This window comes from Natrix helvetica (assembly GCF_964273705.1).
Source record: "Natrix helvetica genome assembly, chromosome: 5".
Lineage (NCBI taxonomy): Eukaryota > Metazoa > Chordata > Lepidosauria > Squamata > Natricidae > Natrix > Natrix helvetica.
Window position 1 is genome coordinate 5514107 of NC_138551.1, and position 21240 is coordinate 5535346.

General features: G+C 42.7%; 1 protein-coding gene across 2 annotated transcripts in view; it reads right to left on the minus strand.

Moving 5' to 3' along the window:
• Positions 1-21240, minus strand: part of ABCC5 (ATP binding cassette subfamily C member 5) — a 72823-nt gene that overhangs the window by 14941 nt on the left and 36642 nt on the right. For both annotated transcript variants that reach the window (XM_081956030.1, XM_081956029.1), the window contains exons 10-17: positions 19565-19915; positions 15194-15265; positions 12889-13013; positions 10212-10284; positions 8331-8534; positions 6517-6660; positions 4055-4157; positions 1971-2155 (exon numbers count right to left, since the gene is read on the minus strand). In XM_081956030.1, the coding sequence (XP_081812156.1) occupies positions 1971-2155; positions 4055-4157; positions 6517-6660; positions 8331-8534; positions 10212-10284; positions 12889-13013; positions 15194-15265; positions 19565-19915 (1257 nt within the window). The remainder of the gene's footprint in view (positions 1-1970; positions 2156-4054; positions 4158-6516; positions 6661-8330; positions 8535-10211; positions 10285-12888; positions 13014-15193; positions 15266-19564; positions 19916-21240) is intronic.

Consider the following 21240-nt stretch of genomic DNA (forward strand, 5'->3'; position numbering starts at 1 on the left):
GGATACGCTTTGGCCCAATTCATAGATAACCGCTAAGGAATCCACACATACTGTATGTATTAATCTTCTCAAGTAAGTTACATGTTTATTTGTAAACTGTGTAGGGTCAGAAGATGAGCTTTTTCTGCAGTGGCCCCTGCTCTATGGAACACCCCTTCTTTCAGAGATCCGAATGGTCCCAATCCTGTAAGCCTTTCATAAGGTCCTAAAAACTTGGCTATGTTCCTGAGCCTGGGGTGCTGAATTTGCAAAGCCCCCCCCCCCCCTTTCACTGGCTATATTGCTATCTTCCTCTTGGATATCTTGAAATGGAGGTTTGATGTTTTTTCTTGCTTAAAATGCTTTTTTAATTTTTAATGGTAATACATTTTATGTATGTTCGGTAAGCTGCCCAGTCATTGACAGAGATGAGCGGCCATCGAAACTGAATAAACAAATAAATTTGGCTATAATACTGCCCTACCTTACAAGGTTGATGCAAATATTACATCAAGAAGATAGTTTGAATGTCAAAACATGCTGTAAATGCCATGCTAAGTGGCAGTAAAGTTTGTTGAACATATGTAATGTTACTAACATGACTGTGAAACCTATTTACAAACACAACAATGATCTTGGGACTTCCCTTAAACCAACAGCCATTCGTTTTCTGCAACAGCCCTGGGTCTATGGATTGGATTTGGATTTCTTAGATTTATATGCCGCCCTACTCCCAAAGGACTCAGGGCGGTGTACAGCATTAAAAAACACATATTACAAAAGTTAAAAGGAAATTAGAAACAGTCCAAAAAACAAACCCAATTTATATAACACTCACATTTTAAAAATTAAATAAAATTAACGGGCCAGGCCGGCTTGCTGGAAAAGCCAACTTTTTAGGGCGCGTCGGAAGGACCAGAGGTCAGGGATTATGCGAAGCTCCGGGGGCAGCTCATTCCAGAGGGAAGGCGCTTCCACAGAGAAGGCTCTCCCCCTGGGGGTCACCAGCCGACACTGTCTGGCCAACGGCACCCTGAGGAGGCCAACTCTGTAGGATCGTACTGGACGGTGGGAGGCTACTGGTGGCAGTAGGTGGTCTCGCAGGTACCCTGGGCCTAAGCCATGGAGCGCTTTAAAGGTCATCATTAATACCTTGAATCGCACCCGGAAAACAACCGGCAACCAGTGCAGGCCGCCTAAAAGGGGTGTAACATGGGAGCACCTAGGTACCCCCATGATAACCCGCGCGGCCGCATTCTGGACCAGCTGAAGCCTCCGGGTTCTCTTCAAGGGCAGCCCCATGTAGAGAGCATTGCAGTAGTCCAGGCGAGAACCCTTCGGAGATTAGGATTAGGTCCCAACCTTGTTTGCCTTTTGTAAACATAGCGATGCTCCCCAGCCGGGGAAGCCACACACGCCAAGGGCCCCTCCTCCTGGCTATATCATTAAAGGGCCAGATATCTTATTCCTGTGTGCACTTCGAATTAGGTATTTTAATGTTTTCTTACTGTTCTTGCTGTTTTTATTGGTTTAAAATGTTATTTGAATTTTTAATAGTAAAATAAGTGGTATCTCAATACTTATCCTCAATTGGCTCCAGAAAGCATGATGGGTACTGAAAAAGGACGAGTATCAAACAAACCATGTGACTTCCCATGTGACCCTCGGTTTCCGCCAGGAAGGAATTCCTATTGTCCTATGTCAGTGACCTTCCCTACATGACTGCCCTCCTATCCGCCCTCGGCGGCTGTTCCCCACTTCCTTTTGCAGCGCGTCAAGTGCCAAACCAATTAGGAGTACTGGGGGGTACTATTTTTTTTTAAATCATTTTTACGAGTACCAAGGGCCATTATTTTGTCAAAATGCATCGAGTACAAAATTCAACGAGTTTTGAAACAGTCGAGTACTGAGACCCCACTCTATATGTTTTGAATTGTAAGCCACCAGGAGTCAAAGAAATAAACAAATTCGAAGATACAGGCTGCTCTTACCCCACTGCCTTCTTTGATCCAGTAGCTCAGCCACCAGTTGCTGAAGGCCATACTGCCCACATTCAGTATGAAGAGTGTCATGATGGTCAGGAAAGCAACTGGGCCTCCGGCTGCTTGGATGTAGACCCAATAGACCGACCACGGGACAGAACCTTTGCCTTTCTCTTCCACCTGCATCAGCTGAACTAAAGCACAGGGATGGGCAGAAGAGGAGGTTAAGCAGAGAGAATTCAACAAATCCAATCTATACTAGATACAGCTAGTCCTCGGCTTACGACCAAAATTGAGCCCAAAATTTAGCAGGCCAGTTGCTAAGAGAGCTTTGTCCCATTTTATGATCCTTTTTGCCACAGCTGTTAAGCAATCACTGCAGTTGTTAGGCAAATCACTTGATCGCTAAGTCCATCTGGCTTCTCCCATTGATTTTGCTTGTCGGAAGCCAGTTGGGACGGTCCCAAACAGTGATCATATATGACCTTGGGACGGTGCAAACATCATAACTACAATGCCGTTTGCCAGGTGCCCGAATTTTGATTGTGTAACCATGGGGATCTGCAACGCTTGTAAGTGGGAAAACCCGCTCATGTCACTTTTTTCAGTGCCGTCGTAACTTCGAATTCTCGCTAAACAAATGGTGATAAGCTGAGGTTTAACCTGTTCACAGCTGAATAAGGCTAAATCAGTAAATCCTTCACTGATGACAACCATTGAGCCCAAAATTTCTATGGCTGAGTGAGTTTTGCCCCATTTGACGACCTTTCTTGCCACAGTTGTTAAGTGGATCACTGTCGTTGTTAAAAGTTAATAAAATGCTTGTTAACTGAATTTGGCTTCCCCACTGACTTTACTTGTTAGAAGGTTGCAAAAGGGGATCGCATGACCCCAGGACACGGCAAACGTCATACAGGTGAAATTCAAAAAATTAGAATATCGTGCAAAAGTTCATTTATTTCAGTAATGCAACTTAAAAGGTGAAACTAATATATGAGAGAAGACTCATTACATGCAAAGCAAGATAGTTCATGCCATGATTTATCATAATTGTGATGATTATGGCTTACAGCTCATGAAAACCCCAAATCCACCATCTCAGAAAATTAGAATATTACATGCAATCAATAAAACAAGGATTGTACATAGAACAATATCGGACCTCTGAAAAGTATAAGCGTTCATATGTACTCAGTACTTGGTTTGGGCCCCTTTTGCAGCAATTCCTATGCAGCGTGGCATGGAAGCTATCAGCCTGTGGCACTGCTGAGGTGTTATGGAAGACCAGGATGCTTCAATAGCGGCCTTCAGCTCTTCTGCATTGTTCGGTCTCATGTCTCTCATCTTTCTCTTGGCAATGCCCCATAGATTCTCTATGGGGTTCAGGTCAGGCGAGTTTGTTTGCCAATCAAGCACAGTAATCCCACGGTCATTGAACCAGGTTTTGGTGCTTTTGGCACTGTGGGCAGCTGGAAAATGAAGTCAGCATCCCCATAAAGCTCGTCTGCGGAAGGAAGCATGAAGTGCTCCAAAATCTCCTGGTTTGACCCTGCGTTGACCCTGGTCTTAATGAAGCACAGTGGTCAAAATCCTGTTGTTCAGTGGTCCAAAGTCCTCTTTTCTGATGAGAGCAACTTTTGCATCTCATTTGGAAACCAAGGACCCAGAGTATGGAGGAAGAATGGAGAGGCCAATCAAGCACAGTAATCCCATGGTCATTGAACCAGGTTTTGGTGCTTTTGGCAATAATTGCTCTCTAAGTTCTCTAAGAACATTTTATATATCCAGACAGAATTCAAATGTAGTCAACCAAAATCTGCAAATATGCTAGAATTAAACTCTGGTTAAATTGTCCGACACTTGACTTAAATTATCCTAAATTCTTGCTCAGATTACTTTGCTCATCTTGAAGACAAAGGAGCACGCCGTTTCAAAATTAGCACTAGTCTTTGTGGCTAAAGAAAAGGCAAGACCTAATCTGAGCTCAGACCCAATAAGATCACCTGGAACCTACAGCATTGTTAACAGAATACTTATGCATGCACGTAAGTTGGGTAGGAGTTAAATTTGTATTTTTGGATGACAAGCTGTACCTTCTTCCTTCTTAACCACTTTCTCCTTCTTCACAGATCCCGTTTTGGTGCCTTTCTCTGGGAGTCTTTTCAATGAACTGTTTGCCATCTTCTTTACGTTAACCTGCAAAAGAGAAGAGGAGGTAACTTAAATTCAGTCCATCTCAACTCTGCAAGGAAAACATTATAAGCACAGGAGAGAGAAAAAAAAGGCCTGGTTAAAGTCTCCATAAAGGGATGTCTCCTATGCTACGGCCCATATGGTAGGATTGGACAACCATTTCTCTGAAATAATATAGGACCGAGATGGCAAACTCTGGCACACATGACACAGGCGGCACACCGAGCCCTCTCTGCAGGCATGTGAGCTGTCGCCCAGCTCATCCCCCAGCTGATTTTTGGGTCTCTGCCACGCATGCGAAAGATGTGTAAATGCGCAGGGGGGGTGTCACATGTGCATGTGGGGGAGAGTGCAGGAAGGTGCCCCCCCCCACGGGCAGTTTTTGGTCTCAGGAAGCTTCAGGGAGGTCTGGTAGGCCCCAAACAGGCTGCGGTGGGGTGCGCCTCCCCCCCCGAAGTCCATTTTTGGACCCAAGAGGCTTCAAGGAGGCCTTCTAGGCCCAAATCAGGGTGTGGGGGAGTCACGCGCAAGTGCAGGGAAGCGCAAGGGGGTCGTTTGCATATGTGCAGGGCGCATTGCGTTATGGGTGTGGGTGCGCGCACAGACAATTTTGGCACACAAGGAGAAAAAGGTTAGCCTTTTCTCATCACTGATACAGGGTCTCTGAGTAGAGGTTGGACTGTGTTAAGTAAGCTCCCCGTTAGGAGAGCGAGTGTGCAGAGAACCGTAATGAGAGTGGTATGGAAGAACACGCACAAACCAGCATACAGGGACACCGAATAGTATAAAAAATAATAGTTTACTATGTGGAAATATAGAGGTATTCAGAGTTCAATTTGCAGTCCAAGTCATACACGGTTCAGTCAGTCAGTTATCAATGTTCTCAGTTAAGGAATGATCCTTCAAACACAGTCCAGTATCAAATAATCAGTTTAGCACACAAAGCAGCTAACAGTAGCAAAAACACAGTACCTCACAATACGTCTACACCGATCAGTGTCTAACAAAACAGAGAGCTAACAGTCATTCTGGCTCCCTCTTATGGCTGCTTGAGGTAACAGCACCCAATCACATTACAGTCGTACTTAAAGCTACAGTACTACCATCCTGGTTTATATATTGCTAACCCAACTGTTAGTTACATTCCTAACAGACTAGAAGACTTCCAAGGTCCCTTCCAACTCTATTATTCTGATATTCTAACTGCCGTTTTAAAGATGGATTTCAATAGAAACTTCCCTCTCTTTCTGCCAGCCACCAAGCAGAAACCTGAATCATGTTATATTTTGTTTGAATAGTTGTTTACTGTAAATTTGTTCTTTGAGGTGCATGACAGCAAGAAGTAGGTAAACTACTAAAACAAAGAGGTTAACACCATTACCCAAACGAGGTAACATCAGCCTGATGATGTTACCTAGTTTGGGTAATGAAAAATCTGGAACATCTGCAAGAAAACAACCAAGCTCAGAGAGCACCTCATGTCATCCCCTGAGCTACAAATATTCTCCTTTATTGAGATTAATATCAGGAATCCGGCTGGTGATTCACAGAAGTCAGAGATTTACCCAGCCTTCATTTTGGCAGATTGTCCAAATATGTGGAAACCTGGGTGGTTCAGAAGACATATTACAAGCTGACACAATAATTTTGCTATTAATATAATATAATATAATAGTAGAGTTGGAAGGGACCTTGGAGGTCTTCTAGTCCAACCCCCTGCCTAGGCAGGAAACCCTATACCGTTTCAGACAAATGGCTATCCAACATCTTCTTAAAGACTTCCAGTGTTGGGGCATTCACAACTTCTGGAGGCAACTTCTGTTCCACTGATTAATTGTTCTAACTGTCAGGAAATTTCTCCTCAGTTCTAAGTGGCTTCTCTCCTTGATTAGTTTCCACCCATTGCTTCTTGTTCTACCCTCAGGTGCCTTGGAGAATAGCTTGACTCCCTCTTCTTTGTGGCAACCCCTGAGATATTGGAACACTGCTATCATGTCTCCCCTAGTCCTTCTTTCTCTTAAGCTAGACATACCTAGTTCCTGCAACCGTTCTTCATATGTTTTAGTCTCCAGTCCCCTAATCCTCTTTGTTGCTCTTCTCTGCACTCTTTCTAGAGTCTCCACATCTTTTCTACATCGTGGAGACCAAAACTGGATGCCGTATTCCAAGTGTGGCCTTACCAAGGCATTATAAAGTGGTATTAACACTTCACGTGATCTTGATTCTATCCCTCTGTTGATGCAGCCTAGAAGCTATTACATGAATAGCTTGTAACAAATAATAAGTTATTTGGTCTTTAGGATAATTTACATATAACTTTATTTTTCCTTAGGGCAAGAATCGCGGCGCCAAAAATAAATACCTCAATGTGTGGTGTTTCTCCCAGCTGCAAGCTATTGAAGGCGGCTGCATAGTCACCGTTCAGATTCATCAAGTCTTCGTGGCTTCCCCTCTCAGTGATGCAACCTTCCTTCATGAAAATCATCTCATCGCAATCCACAAGATACTGATAAATAGAAGAGGAACACTCATGGCGAGGTGGAGAGATCGTTTGACCATTTAAAAAAAAATGCATAAACAAAAGAAAACAAATAAAAACCCTCGCAAGAGGCCAGTAAGTCTTTTTCTGCCGTCAGTTTTCTATGTTTCTATTCAATTGTTCGTTCATTCAGGATGGCCACCCATTCATCATGCAAGTCTCTAAGCCAGGGATGTCCAAACTTGGGAACTTCAAGACTTGTGGACTTCAATTCCCAGAATTCCCCAGCCAGCTGGCTGGGGAATTCTGGGAATTGAAGTCCACAAGTCTTGAAGTTCCCAAGTTTGGACATCCCTGCTCTAAGCCATGGGATTTCTTCTTCCTAAATCCCCTCCATTTTCATTTTCCTTTATACTAGTCACTATCACAACCTTGCAAGGCAGATGAGTTTAATAACACATCTGATTATGTGCAGAAGCAATGTTTGCATCAATTTACCTTGGGCCAGTTTTCTGTCTCTTTAACAGAGAATCTCAGGCCTGTTAAATAAACAATTAGATTCTTCTAAACATGGAAGCACCAACTCCTGTAACCTCTCTTCACATGGAAAAATGACCCGTATTTTTTGGAGTATAAGACGCGCCGGAGTATAGGGCGCACCAAGATTTTGAAGAGGCAAATTTAAAAAACCAAGTTTTTGCACTCTACAGACCTCCCAAAAACGGGCCGTTTTTTTGTCCAAAAAAAAAAAAAAGGCATGCATAGCCTTTAGGAGGCTTCCAGAGTGCTCCTGGGGGCTGGGGAGGGCAAAAACGAGCAAAAAATGGCCCAGTTTTTGCCCTCCCCAGTCCCCAGGAGCACTCTGGAAGCCTCCTAAAGGCTATGCACGACCATTTTTGCAAAAGGGGCATGGTTTTGAGAGGCCAAAAATGTGGTATTCAGTGTATAAGACGCACCCCGATTTTCATCTCTTTTTTGAGGGAAAATGGTGCGTCTTATACTCTGAAAAATACGGTTTTTCCACCCCGTAATAATTTGGATATAAACAGTCCATACAGGTAGACCTCAACGTACAACCACAATTGAGCCCAGAATTTCCACTAAGCAAGACAGTCATTAAGTGAGTATAGCCTCATTTTGCAACCTTTCTTGCCACAGTTGTTAAGTGAATCACTGCAGCTGTTAAGTGAATCACTGGGGATTAAGCAAATCTAGCTTCCCTCAGTGAGTTTGCTTGGCAGAAGCCGGCTGGGAAGGTTACAAATGGTGATCACAATACCCCAGGACACTGCAACTGTCATAAATACATGCCAGTTGCCAAGCATTCAATTTTTGATCACATGACTATGAGGATGCTGTAACAGTTATAAGTATGAAAACCGATCGTAAGTCACTTTTTATCAGTGTCGTAACTTCAAATGGTCGCTAAGTAAATGACTGTAAGTCAAGGAACTGAAAATGCAGGATATACACTTTTATATATCAGTTAACAAATTGCTTGCTTTTCATTCTCACTCTTCACTGCTGTTGACTCTCAAATACACTCAGGCTACAATCCTCTGTATTTTAACTTCTTCTGTGAGGCTGTAACCCAATTAGGTTGATTAAATTAAGAGCTACTCTGAACAGCAGAAGTTACATTTATTCAGCCCATGAGATCCTGAGCAGAACAGAGCAAGGTAACATTCTCAGCGTACCTGGAGCTGGTGTGTGATGAAAAGAACTGTTTTGGACTTCAGGTGCTTTCGGATGGCACCGTTGAAGATGTGGTTTCCAACATGGGCATCTAAGGCACTCAAAGGGTCATCGAGGATGAAAATGCTCTTGTCGCTGTACAGCGCGCGGGCAAGGCTGATCCGTTGGCGCTGCCCCCCACTCAAGTTTGCGCCCCGGTCGCCAATCTAAATAAAACGTGCCTTGTTCAAATATTTGTTTGGCCATCTTCATTCCTTATTTATCAATTCTGTCATTTGTCCAAAACTCAAAGCAGGATTCCAAAAATTCAGCAGAATTCAAATAGCCGTAACTTACCGGAAACCATTGACTGAATTTGATAGCAAAGATTCAAAGCCAAAGATTCTACAGGATCAAACTATCTAGTAGTGTAACCTATTAATTACTTAAAGAAGGCGTGTTTAAGGATTTTTTGAGACAAATATATTTGAAAACAACAGAAAAATAAAATATAATTGACAGAAACAGCAGATGCCTATTTAAAAAACAAGATAGAGATTGAAGAGACTTTCTAATAATCACTGGATGGGCATCCAACTTATTTCAATGCAGTTGCATAATTTTACAATTCAACTGAAATGAGAAGCAGGAAGTGCATCCAAGGCAACATTCAAAAGTATTTGATCAATTATTAGAAAGTCTCTTCAACTACCTTCTGACCCTAAGAAATTAGCAAATGAAATGGAAGCCATCCTTCTAAAAAAGCAGAAAGGAATAAAATAAAGATTTCAAATACATGTTTTTTATTACCTAAAAACTTCCAAAGACAGAGCTGGCCCTTGCTTCTTTGGGAGAAAATTGTACAATTTGGGTGCTGCATTCAAAAAATGCTTTATATTATTTTCATCAATTGAATTTTACTTGAAACAACAAACAAAACCCGCTCTTTCCAGAAAATAATCTTTCCTTAGCAATAAATACCTTACCAAACTCACCCCTCACTTAAGGTATCTACCTTTTTTATCAAGAGAAACATAATTTATTTACAAATTTGGAAACTAGCCATCTCTCTCCCACAGCAGTTGACAAAGCACTTGATTTTGAGATTCCTCTCCTCAAAGTGGAAGAGGACATGCCCTAATTATTATTTTGTGAAATAACTGTAAGAGAAAGTGGCAGAAACTGGGGGTGGAGTTAAAAGAGGGATCAGACTAGAATCCCTACATAGCCACAAATGGATTAAGTCTAACTTTCCTTGAATTCCCTTGACTCTTATTTGCTAAACAAATAATTCCCTCACCACTGTCGAACTATTCACTAAGGCTGCATTATTATTACTATTAGTCTTCTCATCGTTCCCATCACCCATCTCCTTCCACTTATGACTGCAGGACTGTAACTCTGTTGCTTGTATCCTTACAATTGATATTGGTATTGATTGTTTCCTGATTGCTTATTTATACCCTATGACTATCATGAAGTGTTGTGCCTTATGATTCTTGACGAATGCGTCTTGTCTTTTTATGTGCACTGAGAGCATATGCACCAAAGACAAATTACTTGTTGTCCAATCACTCTTGGCCAATAAAGAATTCTATTCTATTCTATTTGACTCCAAGATTTCAGTACACAGGCATGACTAGCTATAAATTAATTTAATTGGACCTTCACATGTGGACTTGGTCTTTCCTGCCCCACATTAACCCACGAAACCATTAATGAAATGGCTAGGTAAACAGGCCTCATATTTTAGAGTCTGATTACATATTGAGTAGTTAAGGTGTAGTGAAGTTAACAAGCAAAGCTGTTTATCAACTCCTAAGCATGTGACACATTTTCCCTCTACAGAAGGGTCTCCTAGAATTTGAGGGGGGGGGGCTGATGCGTTCAAGCAAGGTTCTTACCTCAGTCAGATCCCCATTTGGCAGGATAGCCAGATCAGGTCGGAGACAGCAATCATTCAACACCATATTGTACCTAAATATATACATATAATATGTATAGATGGACATACGTTTATTTTTAAAAAGCCGTGAACAGTTAATTGGGACTAAATTAATTGGGACTAAGTCTGCCCCAAAAGCATTTTCCCAGGGTCTGTTTAAAGAGTGAAAGACATGTTTAGAAAATCTAAGTCAGACACATGTCTGCCCTATTGGGACATTTAGAAATTGATCTGGTTTTGTCAGGTTGAATTGTGACTGTTAGGCCAATTAACTAATTGCTTTGAAATAGATACTGCCAGTCCCTTGGCAGTTGGTCAGTCCTAGAAGAGATCAACCCTGACTACTCTTTAGATCCTGAAGAGGAAACTCAAATACTTTGGCCACCTAATGAGAAAGAAGGAAGGACTCCTTGGAGAAGAGCCTCATGCTGGGAAAGACTGAGGGCAAAAGAAGAAGGGGACAGCAGAGAATGGAGTCACTGAAGCAGTAGGCATGAGCTTAAATGGACTCCAGAGGATGGTAGAGGACAGGAAGGTCTGGAGGAACGTTGTCCATGGGGCCGCGATGGGTCGGACATAACTTTGCAACTAACAACAAGATACATGACTGGTGAGCACAACGGGAAACAAAGACGGCGACTGGCTCAAAACTGACTTGTAACATCAGTTGCATTTTCAATGATGTAATATCAGGCTGGCTCTTACATAAGGCTGTATTATAATTTTGTATAACATTTATTTCTCCTCCACCCTCTTTAAGTGGCCGGGGAGGAAAATTCCTGCGAAGTTTATGATTTTTTTGGTGTGCGCTTGTGTGTTCAAGTTAGTGTCTTCTCCTGCCAACTCCCTGGGCATCTCTCTGCGGTTTCTCTTGGCAAAACTTTTTTTCAAGCGGTTTGCCCATGCCTTCTTTCTAGGCTGAGGAAGAGAGACTGGCTCAAGGTCACTCAAAACGGGCCTGGAACTCCCAGTCTCGTGGTTTCTAGCCAGTTGTCTTAACTTTTACACCAAACTCTTTCTCATTGGATTCTAATTTAAAATTTACTCTTTTTATTTATTAGGGGCTTATATTAAACATGGCACAATTCTGCAAGGTAGGCTGAGCTGAGAGAGGATGACTGACCCACAGTCAGGAGTTTCTGTGGTTCAGAGTCCACCTCACCCTCAGTTTCCTTGCTCCCAATCCAATACCTTCAATTCTACACTACATTATATCTCACTGATTTATCAGTGATTCCTACCAAGTTCTTAGCTGTGCCCATAAAATAGTGTTGAAAAGCACTCTCCGTTTTGTGAAGAGGTTCTGTCTTAATAAGCAGGCTGCATCAACAGAGGGAGAGTATCAAGATCACGTGAAGGGTTAATACCACTTTATAAGGCCTTGGGAAGGCCACACTTGGAATATGGCATTCAGTTTTGGTCTCCACGATGTAGAAAAGATGTGGAGACTCTAGAAAGAGTGCAGAGAAGAGCAACAAAGATGATTAGGGGACTGGAGACTAAAACATATGAAGAACGGTTGCAGGAACTGGGCATATCTACTTTAATAGAAAGAAGGACCAGGGGAGACATGATAGCGGTCTTCCAATATCTCAGGGGTTGCCACAAAGAAGAGGGAGTCAAACTATTCTCCAAGGCACCTGAGGGTAGAACAAGAAGCAATGGGTGGAAACTAATCAAGGAGAGAAGCAACTTAGAACTGAGGAGAAATTTCCTGACAATTAGAACAATTAATCAGTGGAACAGAAGTTGCCTCCAGAAGTTGTGAATGCCCCAACACTGGAAATCTTTAAGAAGATGTTGGATAGCTATTTGTCTGAAACGGTATAGGGTTTCCTGCCTAGGCAGGGGGTTGGACTAGAAGACCTCCAAGGTCCCTTCCAACTCTACTATTGTATTGTATTGTATTGTAATTTGGCTAAAACCACAACTCCTGTGATGCAGTGAAATAGTAAGCCAGGGATTAGGGAAAATTGGGGGTTTAAAGACTTTCTCCCAGCTGGGAAGAATGGAAGATAAGTGGCCCCAGTGCTCAGTTCAAGCTCACCAAGTCTCGTGTAAAAGTAAAGGGTTCCCCTGCCAGTTGTGTCCAACTCTAAAGGGCAGTGTTCATCCCTGTTTCTTAGGCCAGTGTTGTCCGAAGACACTTCCGTGGTCATATGGCCAGCATAATAATACGCCAAGGTGCAGGGAACATTGTTATCTTCCCACTGAAGTGGTACCTGCGTATCTATTTGAATTTGCATGCTTTCAAATTGCTTGTTGGGCAGGAGCTGGGGCAAGGAACAGGAGCTCACCCCATCCTGGAGGCTCGGAGCTCGAGCCCAGGCTGTTCGCTTTCCAGCAGACAGGTTCAGCGTTTTTAACCACTGAGCTATCATGCCCCTAAGTCTCATGTATTTAATACTAAATCATAGCTTTGTGTTACAAAGGGCCCTCGACCAATGTTTTATTTCCGTGCAACCGATGAAGATACCCACAGTAAGGAAAGTGCAGTCAGGAAATCACAGTCTTGTTATCAGATGTAAACTATCCAGCCGGAATAGCTGCAAGGCCAATTCAGGACTAGCCTCCACCCATCCGCCTTTCCCCACCTGCATCGCGAGAGAAAGTGCATGAAACTCCAGCAGACCAACCTTTCTTCTTCAAACTCCTTCCCAAAAAGGATGTTGTCTCGAAGCGTGGCATTGAGAATCCAGGCCTGTTGGGCCACGTAAGCAAAGTTCCCGTCCACAGCAATGCTGCCTTCCAATAACGTCATCTGAAACAATGACAACAGGCCTATCAAAGATACTGCCTCCAAGTCGCATCAATAAAGGAGAACTTTTGTAGCTCAGGGTTGAAATGGGGGCTCCTTGGTGCTTTCTGAGCTAGGTTGTCTTCTTGGGGATGTTTCATTACCAAACTAGTAATGAAAGGCTAGAAACGTCCTCAAGGAAACAGCCAAGCTCAGAGATCACCAAGGACCCCTCAAAGTCTTATATAACTGCCCGCCCCTCCCTCTCAGATCTTCTTTCCCTCTCCCACCTCCCACTTCTGGAGACAGGCCAAACTATCACATCCCGAAAGCTACTTTTGCAAAAGCGTCATCTTTAAAGCCCTTCCTTTTTTTCCCCAAAAATACTTTTTATTGTTTTATATCATACATTCCATTTCTACGTTGAGCAGAGTGTTTTCTAGGTGTCCACGGTGCTAACACACAAACATCATCATAGTCATTATAATTATGATTAATTATAATTATGTACATACATACATACATACATACATACATACATACATACACACAAACACATACATACATACATACAATACAATAATACAATACAAAACAATAGCAGAGTTGGAAGGGACCTTGGAGGTCTTCTAGTCCAACCCCCTGCCTAGGCAGGAAACCCTACACCGTTTCAGACAAATGGCTATCCAACATCTTCTTAAAGACTTCCAGTGTTGGGGCATTCACAACTTCTGGAGGCAATTTCTGTTCCACTGATTAATTGTTCTCACTGCCAGGAAGTTTCTCCTCAGTTCTAAGTTGCTTCTCTCCTTGATTAGTTTCTACCCATTGCTTCTTGTTCTGCCCTCAGGTGCCTTGGAGAACAGTTTGACTCCCTCTTCTTTGTGGCAACCCCTGAGATGTTGGAAGATGCTATCATGTCTCCATTAATCCTTCTTTTCATTAAACTAGACATCCCCAGTTCCTGCAACCGTTCTTCATATGTTTTAGTCTCCATTCCCCTAATCATCTTTGTTGCTCTTCTCTGCACTCTTTCTAGAGTCTCCACATCTTTTTTACATATGTTGCCTACCCAACACTAGGAGTATACTCCCAACAGCCTTCCTTCAAAGAAATGACTGGTGAAGTCCTGTCTCAGCCCAAAGAGCAAGCCTGGAGATGCTCTAAGACTGAGATCCACCACAGGCCAAGGAGACATCCAGTTCCCTGTATGTGGTGTTATCAGGCACCTCCTCTGCCTGGACAGAGACCTCCCCAATCAAGATGAGGGATAGAAACGGATGAGCTACCTGGGCCTTAGGTTGATGCTCCCACACTTGTGTGAATGACTCGCAAGAAAGTCAGAAGTGATGGCTTAGGACTAGATTGTTTGAAGGATCAGTTATATCTACTCAACACACCAGAAGGTCAGGGTATGTTATGGGTCCCCTCTCTTAAGAAGGTCCATCTAGTGGGAACATGGCCTTCTCCATGGTGGCTCCCTCCTTGTGGAACATTATCCATGTGGAGAGAACCGTGACCTCCAACTTGATACTCTTTCAAAAGGCCCCGAAGACACAATTTTGGACCCCAGGGTGATAGGGGAGCCAATCAAGTGGTTGGTTTTATTGTGGTCACCAAAGGGAATGAGACTCTCTGGGATTTTGTTTTGGGGGTTTTATTTCTGTAAAAGATCTAGAGTCACCACAAGAGAGTTGGGAGGCCATATAAATTTGTTCTTCATAAATAAAACCTCTCCTAGATTACCACATGCCTGGTGTCACTGTGCACACTAAGCCAGTAGGATTTTGAATAATGTTGCTACCAGAAGCTTAAAAACTGCTGGAAACATCATTGGCAATCTGGTCTTTACAATTTAAAGGGAAGGTAACTTCTCTGTGCTATCAAGTCTTGGAAGAAGGGAGAATTTCACAACGGAATGCAATCAGTTATGCCGGCCAAACAGCACTGGGGGGGGGGGGAAGCAAACTGATTTGCTGTCAACTTTAATATCATTTCAAACTAAAGGATAACCACCTATCTAAAGTAGATTTTTTTTTAAATGTAATTTTCATCCTCTCTTCCTGATTTCACTGGACAGGAAGATTCAATCCAGAAAAGATGGTCAATGAGCGTAACATTTTTGTCACCGTCAATGGACAACAAAAGAAAGAAGAACCAAAAACTTAGAAAAATAGGTTTTTAAAAGACTAGTGGTATCTCACCTGTCCCAAAATGGCTGAAATGAGTGAGGTTTTCCCACTCCCCACGCTGCCACATATCCCAACAAGTTTCCCCTAGATTGGATCAGCAAAAGGGGAAGAAAAATTAGTGCATGACGAAGCACACAAGAAAGTAATGCCATTTACCACCCAATTATTTAATAAACATTAAACAAAATCCAATTGCTATACATAATATGATATTATTTCCTGCAGCCCTGAGCATAACTTTTTGGGGTCATTTTTTTTTCCTCAGATGACCAGCAGCCAATGCCTCCTTGAAAGGAAAACAATATAAGCAATATAAGCAATAATGGGATATGAATATTGAATGGTACCCATGAAAGGAAGATTAGAAATCCTTTTGGATTATATATAAAGGTTAATAAAAAAGAACTAAGTTAGACACAGTTAAGTCTTGAATATTAGGGGGAAAATGTTATGATACAGGATATAGTTAAATAAAGGAGAGATAATGATAACAATGTATATATAGGTATGGGTACAACATAAGGAAACTGTATGTAAATTGTAAACAGTGATTTGGAAAGGAGGATTAGAAAATTTTGTTATTAAATATTATGGATGTTTAGCTAGAATAGGATATAAGGATGCAGTGTTATTGGAGGATTTTAGAAATAGTAAATGAAATGCCAGTATGTGGTTATGCATTAAATCTTGGTATATTTTATGATGAAGGAGGTTTAAACAATTATAGTCAAATGAAAATCGAGGTATGATGATGGTAACATGTTTAAATATCTGAGTTAAAATACTTGAGTTCATATGAATTATGTTTGTTGACTGTGGAAGAGATGCACAAAAGCCTTTTCGTAACCAACTGATACACTTTCTACAGTATGTAAAGAAGGATGTGTTGCGTTTGTTTTGAAAATTAAAAATTAAAAAAAAAAGGAAAACTGCACTAAATGGATAGCAAAATCCTGTGGAGATTTCCTCGGTCCTCCTGCCCTCAAGCACACCGATGGCCACCGAAAGGAATCAATTTGAACTTTTCCTTTCTCAAACCGGTGACTTGCATTGTTTGAAGTCAAGTAGAACAGACGTCTCTGCATAAATAAATAGATGGAAATGGAGCTGCCGAATATTATCAGAACTAATCTGAGATAAAATTGTTGCTCCAGCATATCCCCGCTGTGTGCCCAACTATTCGGAAGATAAATATTTCATTGTGCTGAAAATAATTTCGCAACACAAAGGGCAAACTTGTCCTTAGATAGCCTTGGGTTATGTGTATCTGCCAGCTTTTCCTTCAGCTGGCAAATAGCTGGCCCTGGTTAGTTGAGGCCATGGTACAGGTAGCTCTCAGCCTATGACCGCAATTGACCCCGAAATTATTGTTGCTGAGCAAGAGAGTTGACAAGTAAGTTTTGCCCCATTTTTTGACCTTTCTTGCCACAGATCTTCAGCGAATCCCTGCAATTAAGTTAGGAACACGGTTGTTAAGTGAATCTGGCTTCCGCATTGACTTTGCTTGTCAGAAGGTCACAAAATGGGATAACGTGACACCCATCCTAAATATGAGCCAGTTGCCACACATCTGGATTTTGATCGCGTGACTGTGGAAAGGCTGCAACGATGGTAAGTCTGGAAAATGGTCATAAGTCACTTTTTTTTTAGGGCTGTTGTAACTTGGAACAGTCATTAAATGAATAGTAGTGAATCATGCAATGCCCAACATTACTTCCAGAGGCATCAACAATCCTAAAGACTAAAACTTCCAAAAATCCTAGAGACTAAAACATATGAAGAACGGTTGCAGGAACTGGGTATGTCTGGTTGAATGGAAAGAAGGACTAGGGGAGACATGATAGCAGTCTTCCAATATCTCAGGGGTTGCCCCAAAGAAGAGGGAGTCAAACTATTCTCCAAGGCACCTGAGGGTAGAACAAGAAGCAATGGGTGGAAACTAATCAAGGAGAGAAGCAACTTAGAACTGAGGAGAAACCTCCTGACAGTTAGAACAATTAATCAGTGGAACAGAATTTGCCCCCAGAAGTTGTGAATGCCCCAACACTGGAAGTCTTTAAGAAGATGTTGGATAGCCATTTGTCTGAAACGGTATAGGGTTTCCTGCCTAGGCAGGGGGTTGGACTAGAAGACCTCCAAGGTCCCTTCCAACCCTACTATTGTATTGTATAATCCATTCAAAGGCTGAGAATAAGCACAGCGTATCCTGTATTTAGGCAGTAAACTAACCGAAGTCCTTGACTTAATGACCGTGATTTCCAAAGTTACAGCAACACTGAAAAAAGTGGCTTATGACCATTCTTCACACTTACGACCGTTGCAGCAACCAAGATCAACATAAGGATGCTTGGCAACTGACTCATATTTATGATGGTTGTTGTGTCTCAGGGTTGTGTGACCACCTTTTGTGACCTCCTGACAAACCGACTCAATGGGAAAGCCAGATTCACTTAACAACCGTCTTACTAACAACTGCAGTGATTCACTTAACAACCGTGGCAAGAAAAGACCACAAATTAGGGCAAAAGTTCACTTAACAAATGTTTTTCCTTCGCCGCAAACATTTTGGGCTCCATTGTGGTCGTATGTCAAAGACTACCGGTTACGTAATAGTTGTCTATGGTGCAAATGGCCAAGGAAAGGAAGGAGTCAGCGGGGGCATTGCACCCTCAGCAAGAAGCCCAAGTAAACATCATGTGCTCATGCACTGCAGTGCGTATCAAATGACTCCTGAGAGCAGTCAAGAGAGCGCTAAAAATAAAACAGGAACACGGCAACAAAAATAAATGCAAACAGAACCAGAAAAGGAAAACAAAACGACTCCTCTCAACACGTAACACGTACTCTGGATACAGGTAGTCCTCAACTTACAACCATTTGTTTAGCAACTGTTCAAATTACGACGGCATTGAAAAATGTGACTTACAACCCATCCTTGCAATTATGAGCATAGCCAGCCTCCCAATGAGCACAGGAGCAAAATTTGAGCCCTTGGCAAACCAGCATGTATTTACGACAGGTGGAGCATCCCGCAGTCATGTGATCAACATTTGTGACCTATCCAGCCTGGCTTCTGACATGGAAATTGAATTGGGGAAGCCGGATTCACTTAATAACCATGATTCACTTAACAGCAGTGATTCGCTTAGCACAGGGGTGTCCAAACTTGGAAACTTTAAGACTTGTGGACTTCAACTCCCAGAATTCCCCAGCCAGCCATGCTGGCTGGGGAATTCTGGGAGTTGAAGTCCACAAGTCTTAAAGTTCCCAAGTTTGGACACCCCTGGTTCAGTTGGTCCCTTCCCCCCTCCCAAATGATGGTAATCAAGCCGACATTCATTTTCTACTTCAGGCTACGACCCAGAAGAGGTTGGCTTAGAAGGCAGGGGTTACCTTTGGAAAGCAGCCGACGAAAACGAAGCGAGTTTCCCAAGTTTGGACACCCCTGGCTTAGCAACTGACAAAAAAAGGTTGCAAAATCTGGCAAACCTCAATAACCACTTTGGTTTACAATGGACATGTTTGTCCCAATTGTGGTTGTAAGTCGAGGTACTACCTGTATATACCAATGCGTTTGTTATTTGGATGCGAGATTTTAAAAGTTCATATCCAACGTGACATTCCGAAGACCTTTGCAGAGAAGGAGAACTTGGACACGAGTGCCATGCCACTTCCTGACTTCTGGTGAAAGTGGCCAACTGACGAGGGAGGGATCCCTGGAGTTTCCTGGAAGGGTTTTTCCCTGGACTGTCGCTTTTTCAACTTATCAATAGAAGGAAACAAGCATTCCTTTAGTTTATATGACTCTCTTGGGTTAGGGCAGGGGTGTCCAAACTTGGGAACTTTAAGACTTGTGGACTTCAACTCCCAGAATTCCCCAGCTGGCTGGGGAATTCCGGGAGTTGAAGTCCACAAGTCTTAAAGTTCCCAAGTTTGGACACCCCTGGGTTAGGGAGAGTCCTAGAATCATCCCATAAGATCCTCCATGCAGCAATGGTCTGCAGATAGCTTCAGGAGCTGTGCTTCGAAGCAGCTCCTGAGCTGACAGCTGGGGATTGGGGCTGCAATCACTTTGTTGTTGAAAAAGCAGTCATTGGGGGGGTGGGGGGAATTAGCACCATGCTGCTTCCTGAGAGAGGGAGGAAGGGAGAGAGAGAGAGAGAGAGAGAGAGAGGGAGGGAGGGAGGGAGGGAGGGAGGGAGGGAGGGAGGGAGGGAGGGAGGGAGGGAGAGAGAGAGAGAGAGAGAGAGAGAGAGAGAGAGAGAGAGAGAGAGAGAGAGAGAGAGAGAGAGAGAGAGAGAGAGAGAGAGAGAGAGAGAGAGAGAGAGAGAGAGAGAGAGAGAGAGAGAGAGAGATGGGGAGAGGAGGGAAATACTTCCTCACCTTCTCAATTTCCAGGTCAATGTTGTAAAGGACCTTCTGTAGCCGGACATTCGCAAGCTGGATGCGCTGGTTCTCCTCCTCGGGGCTCGGCGGGTCATCGCTGTCCACCAAAAGATGGCCCTTCTGCTCAGGGAACCTGGTCTGCCGTCCCTCGTGTTGCTGCAGTTTCCTCTTGTCTTTCGTGCCCGTGGCCGTCTTGCCTTTTTTCATTTTAGGGGTCATCTTGGGTGAGCTCTGGACACTAGCATGGGAGGATTCCCAGGCTAAGGTAGCATTTGTCATCTGTATGGCTGCGTGAGGACTGGCTGGTTTTTTCTTTACCATATGAACCTCTTCCATTAGAAACAAACTCTGATAGGAGTTGTGAGAGAGGTGCAAAGATGAGACACCTGGTCAAGACTGAGGGGGGGACAAGTCTACGGCACACTCACGCAGCAAAACACATCAGGCTTATACAGTGCGAGGAAGCTGAAGAGCAAAAGGTAGCTCATTAGTGAAAACTAATGCCAGATCCTTCAGAAGGATCTGGTTGACCCACGAATGCAGTGGTCCTCAGACAGAGAGACGGAGGATTCATTTGGCAGGTGAGAAATTTTGTTCGCCAGAAACACCACCAGCTTAAAACGGGCGAGAGTACTGCTCAACCCAGGTTCCAAAAAAATGCACAATTCTCTGCTGTACAAAAGGCAGGCGCTTTTGGAATCTGACGGTGTGTTATCACTGATGACCAAACAGCATCGTTAAAAAAACCAGAGCCTCTATGTCACGTTTTCCACTGCATCCGTCTTTCAAAAATATTCTGCAGTATTCAACACTTTGTTCAACAGTTTACACAGGAAAATCAAAACACAGTTTGAGTTAGTTAAACAAGTATTTCCAAAGAGACTTATTTCTTTAATGACTTCCATCCTCCCGGAATAATTATGGGGCTGGCACTGAAATGATAAGCAAACTATAAGCTTCTGTCTTAAGAGATAACATTACTGGTTTTCTCTGAAATATCCCTCTTTCCCTACCTTCTTTTAACTAAGATTTAGCATCCTGCACATTTCAAAATGATAAGTGTTGTTGTCGCCAAGAATAATAAAATTATTCCACTGGCCTAAAGATTTGCTTGCTTGATGGAATTCCTGGGTATTCAAATGACAGACCTAAAAGCAATTTACAGTTCAAAGCATATATACAATGCCTTCATGCAATCTCAGGTAGATACTTCTGCTGATAACATAGTTCTATGGTGGAAAAAAGTTGGACATTAGCTAGTTTAAGCACAGTTAAGAGAGGAACCGCAAACATTCAGAAACTGAGAGAGAGAGAAAATGAAAATTGAAGAACGCATCTCAGTCGGGCTGTTCTCAGTATGTGGGAACAAGAATCAAGCTCAACAGTCAGACTAGCTTTCCATCGGAATGAATTATGCATGCTAAAATCTTCACCAACTCACAAGCAAATATAGAAAACTTTTTTAAAAATATATATGAAAATCACTGCCAAGCAATTTGACACTGTAAGCTATCATAAGGCATGCTGTAGGTTGCATTCGGTGAGATTCTGCATGCGCGTGTATCATGCTTTGTTATCATGCTTTAAATTTATTTAGATCCTGCAATCCTATTCTTTGACTTGGTAGTCAACTGAGTGCAATGGATTAACAACGTTAGGGATGTTAGTATTAT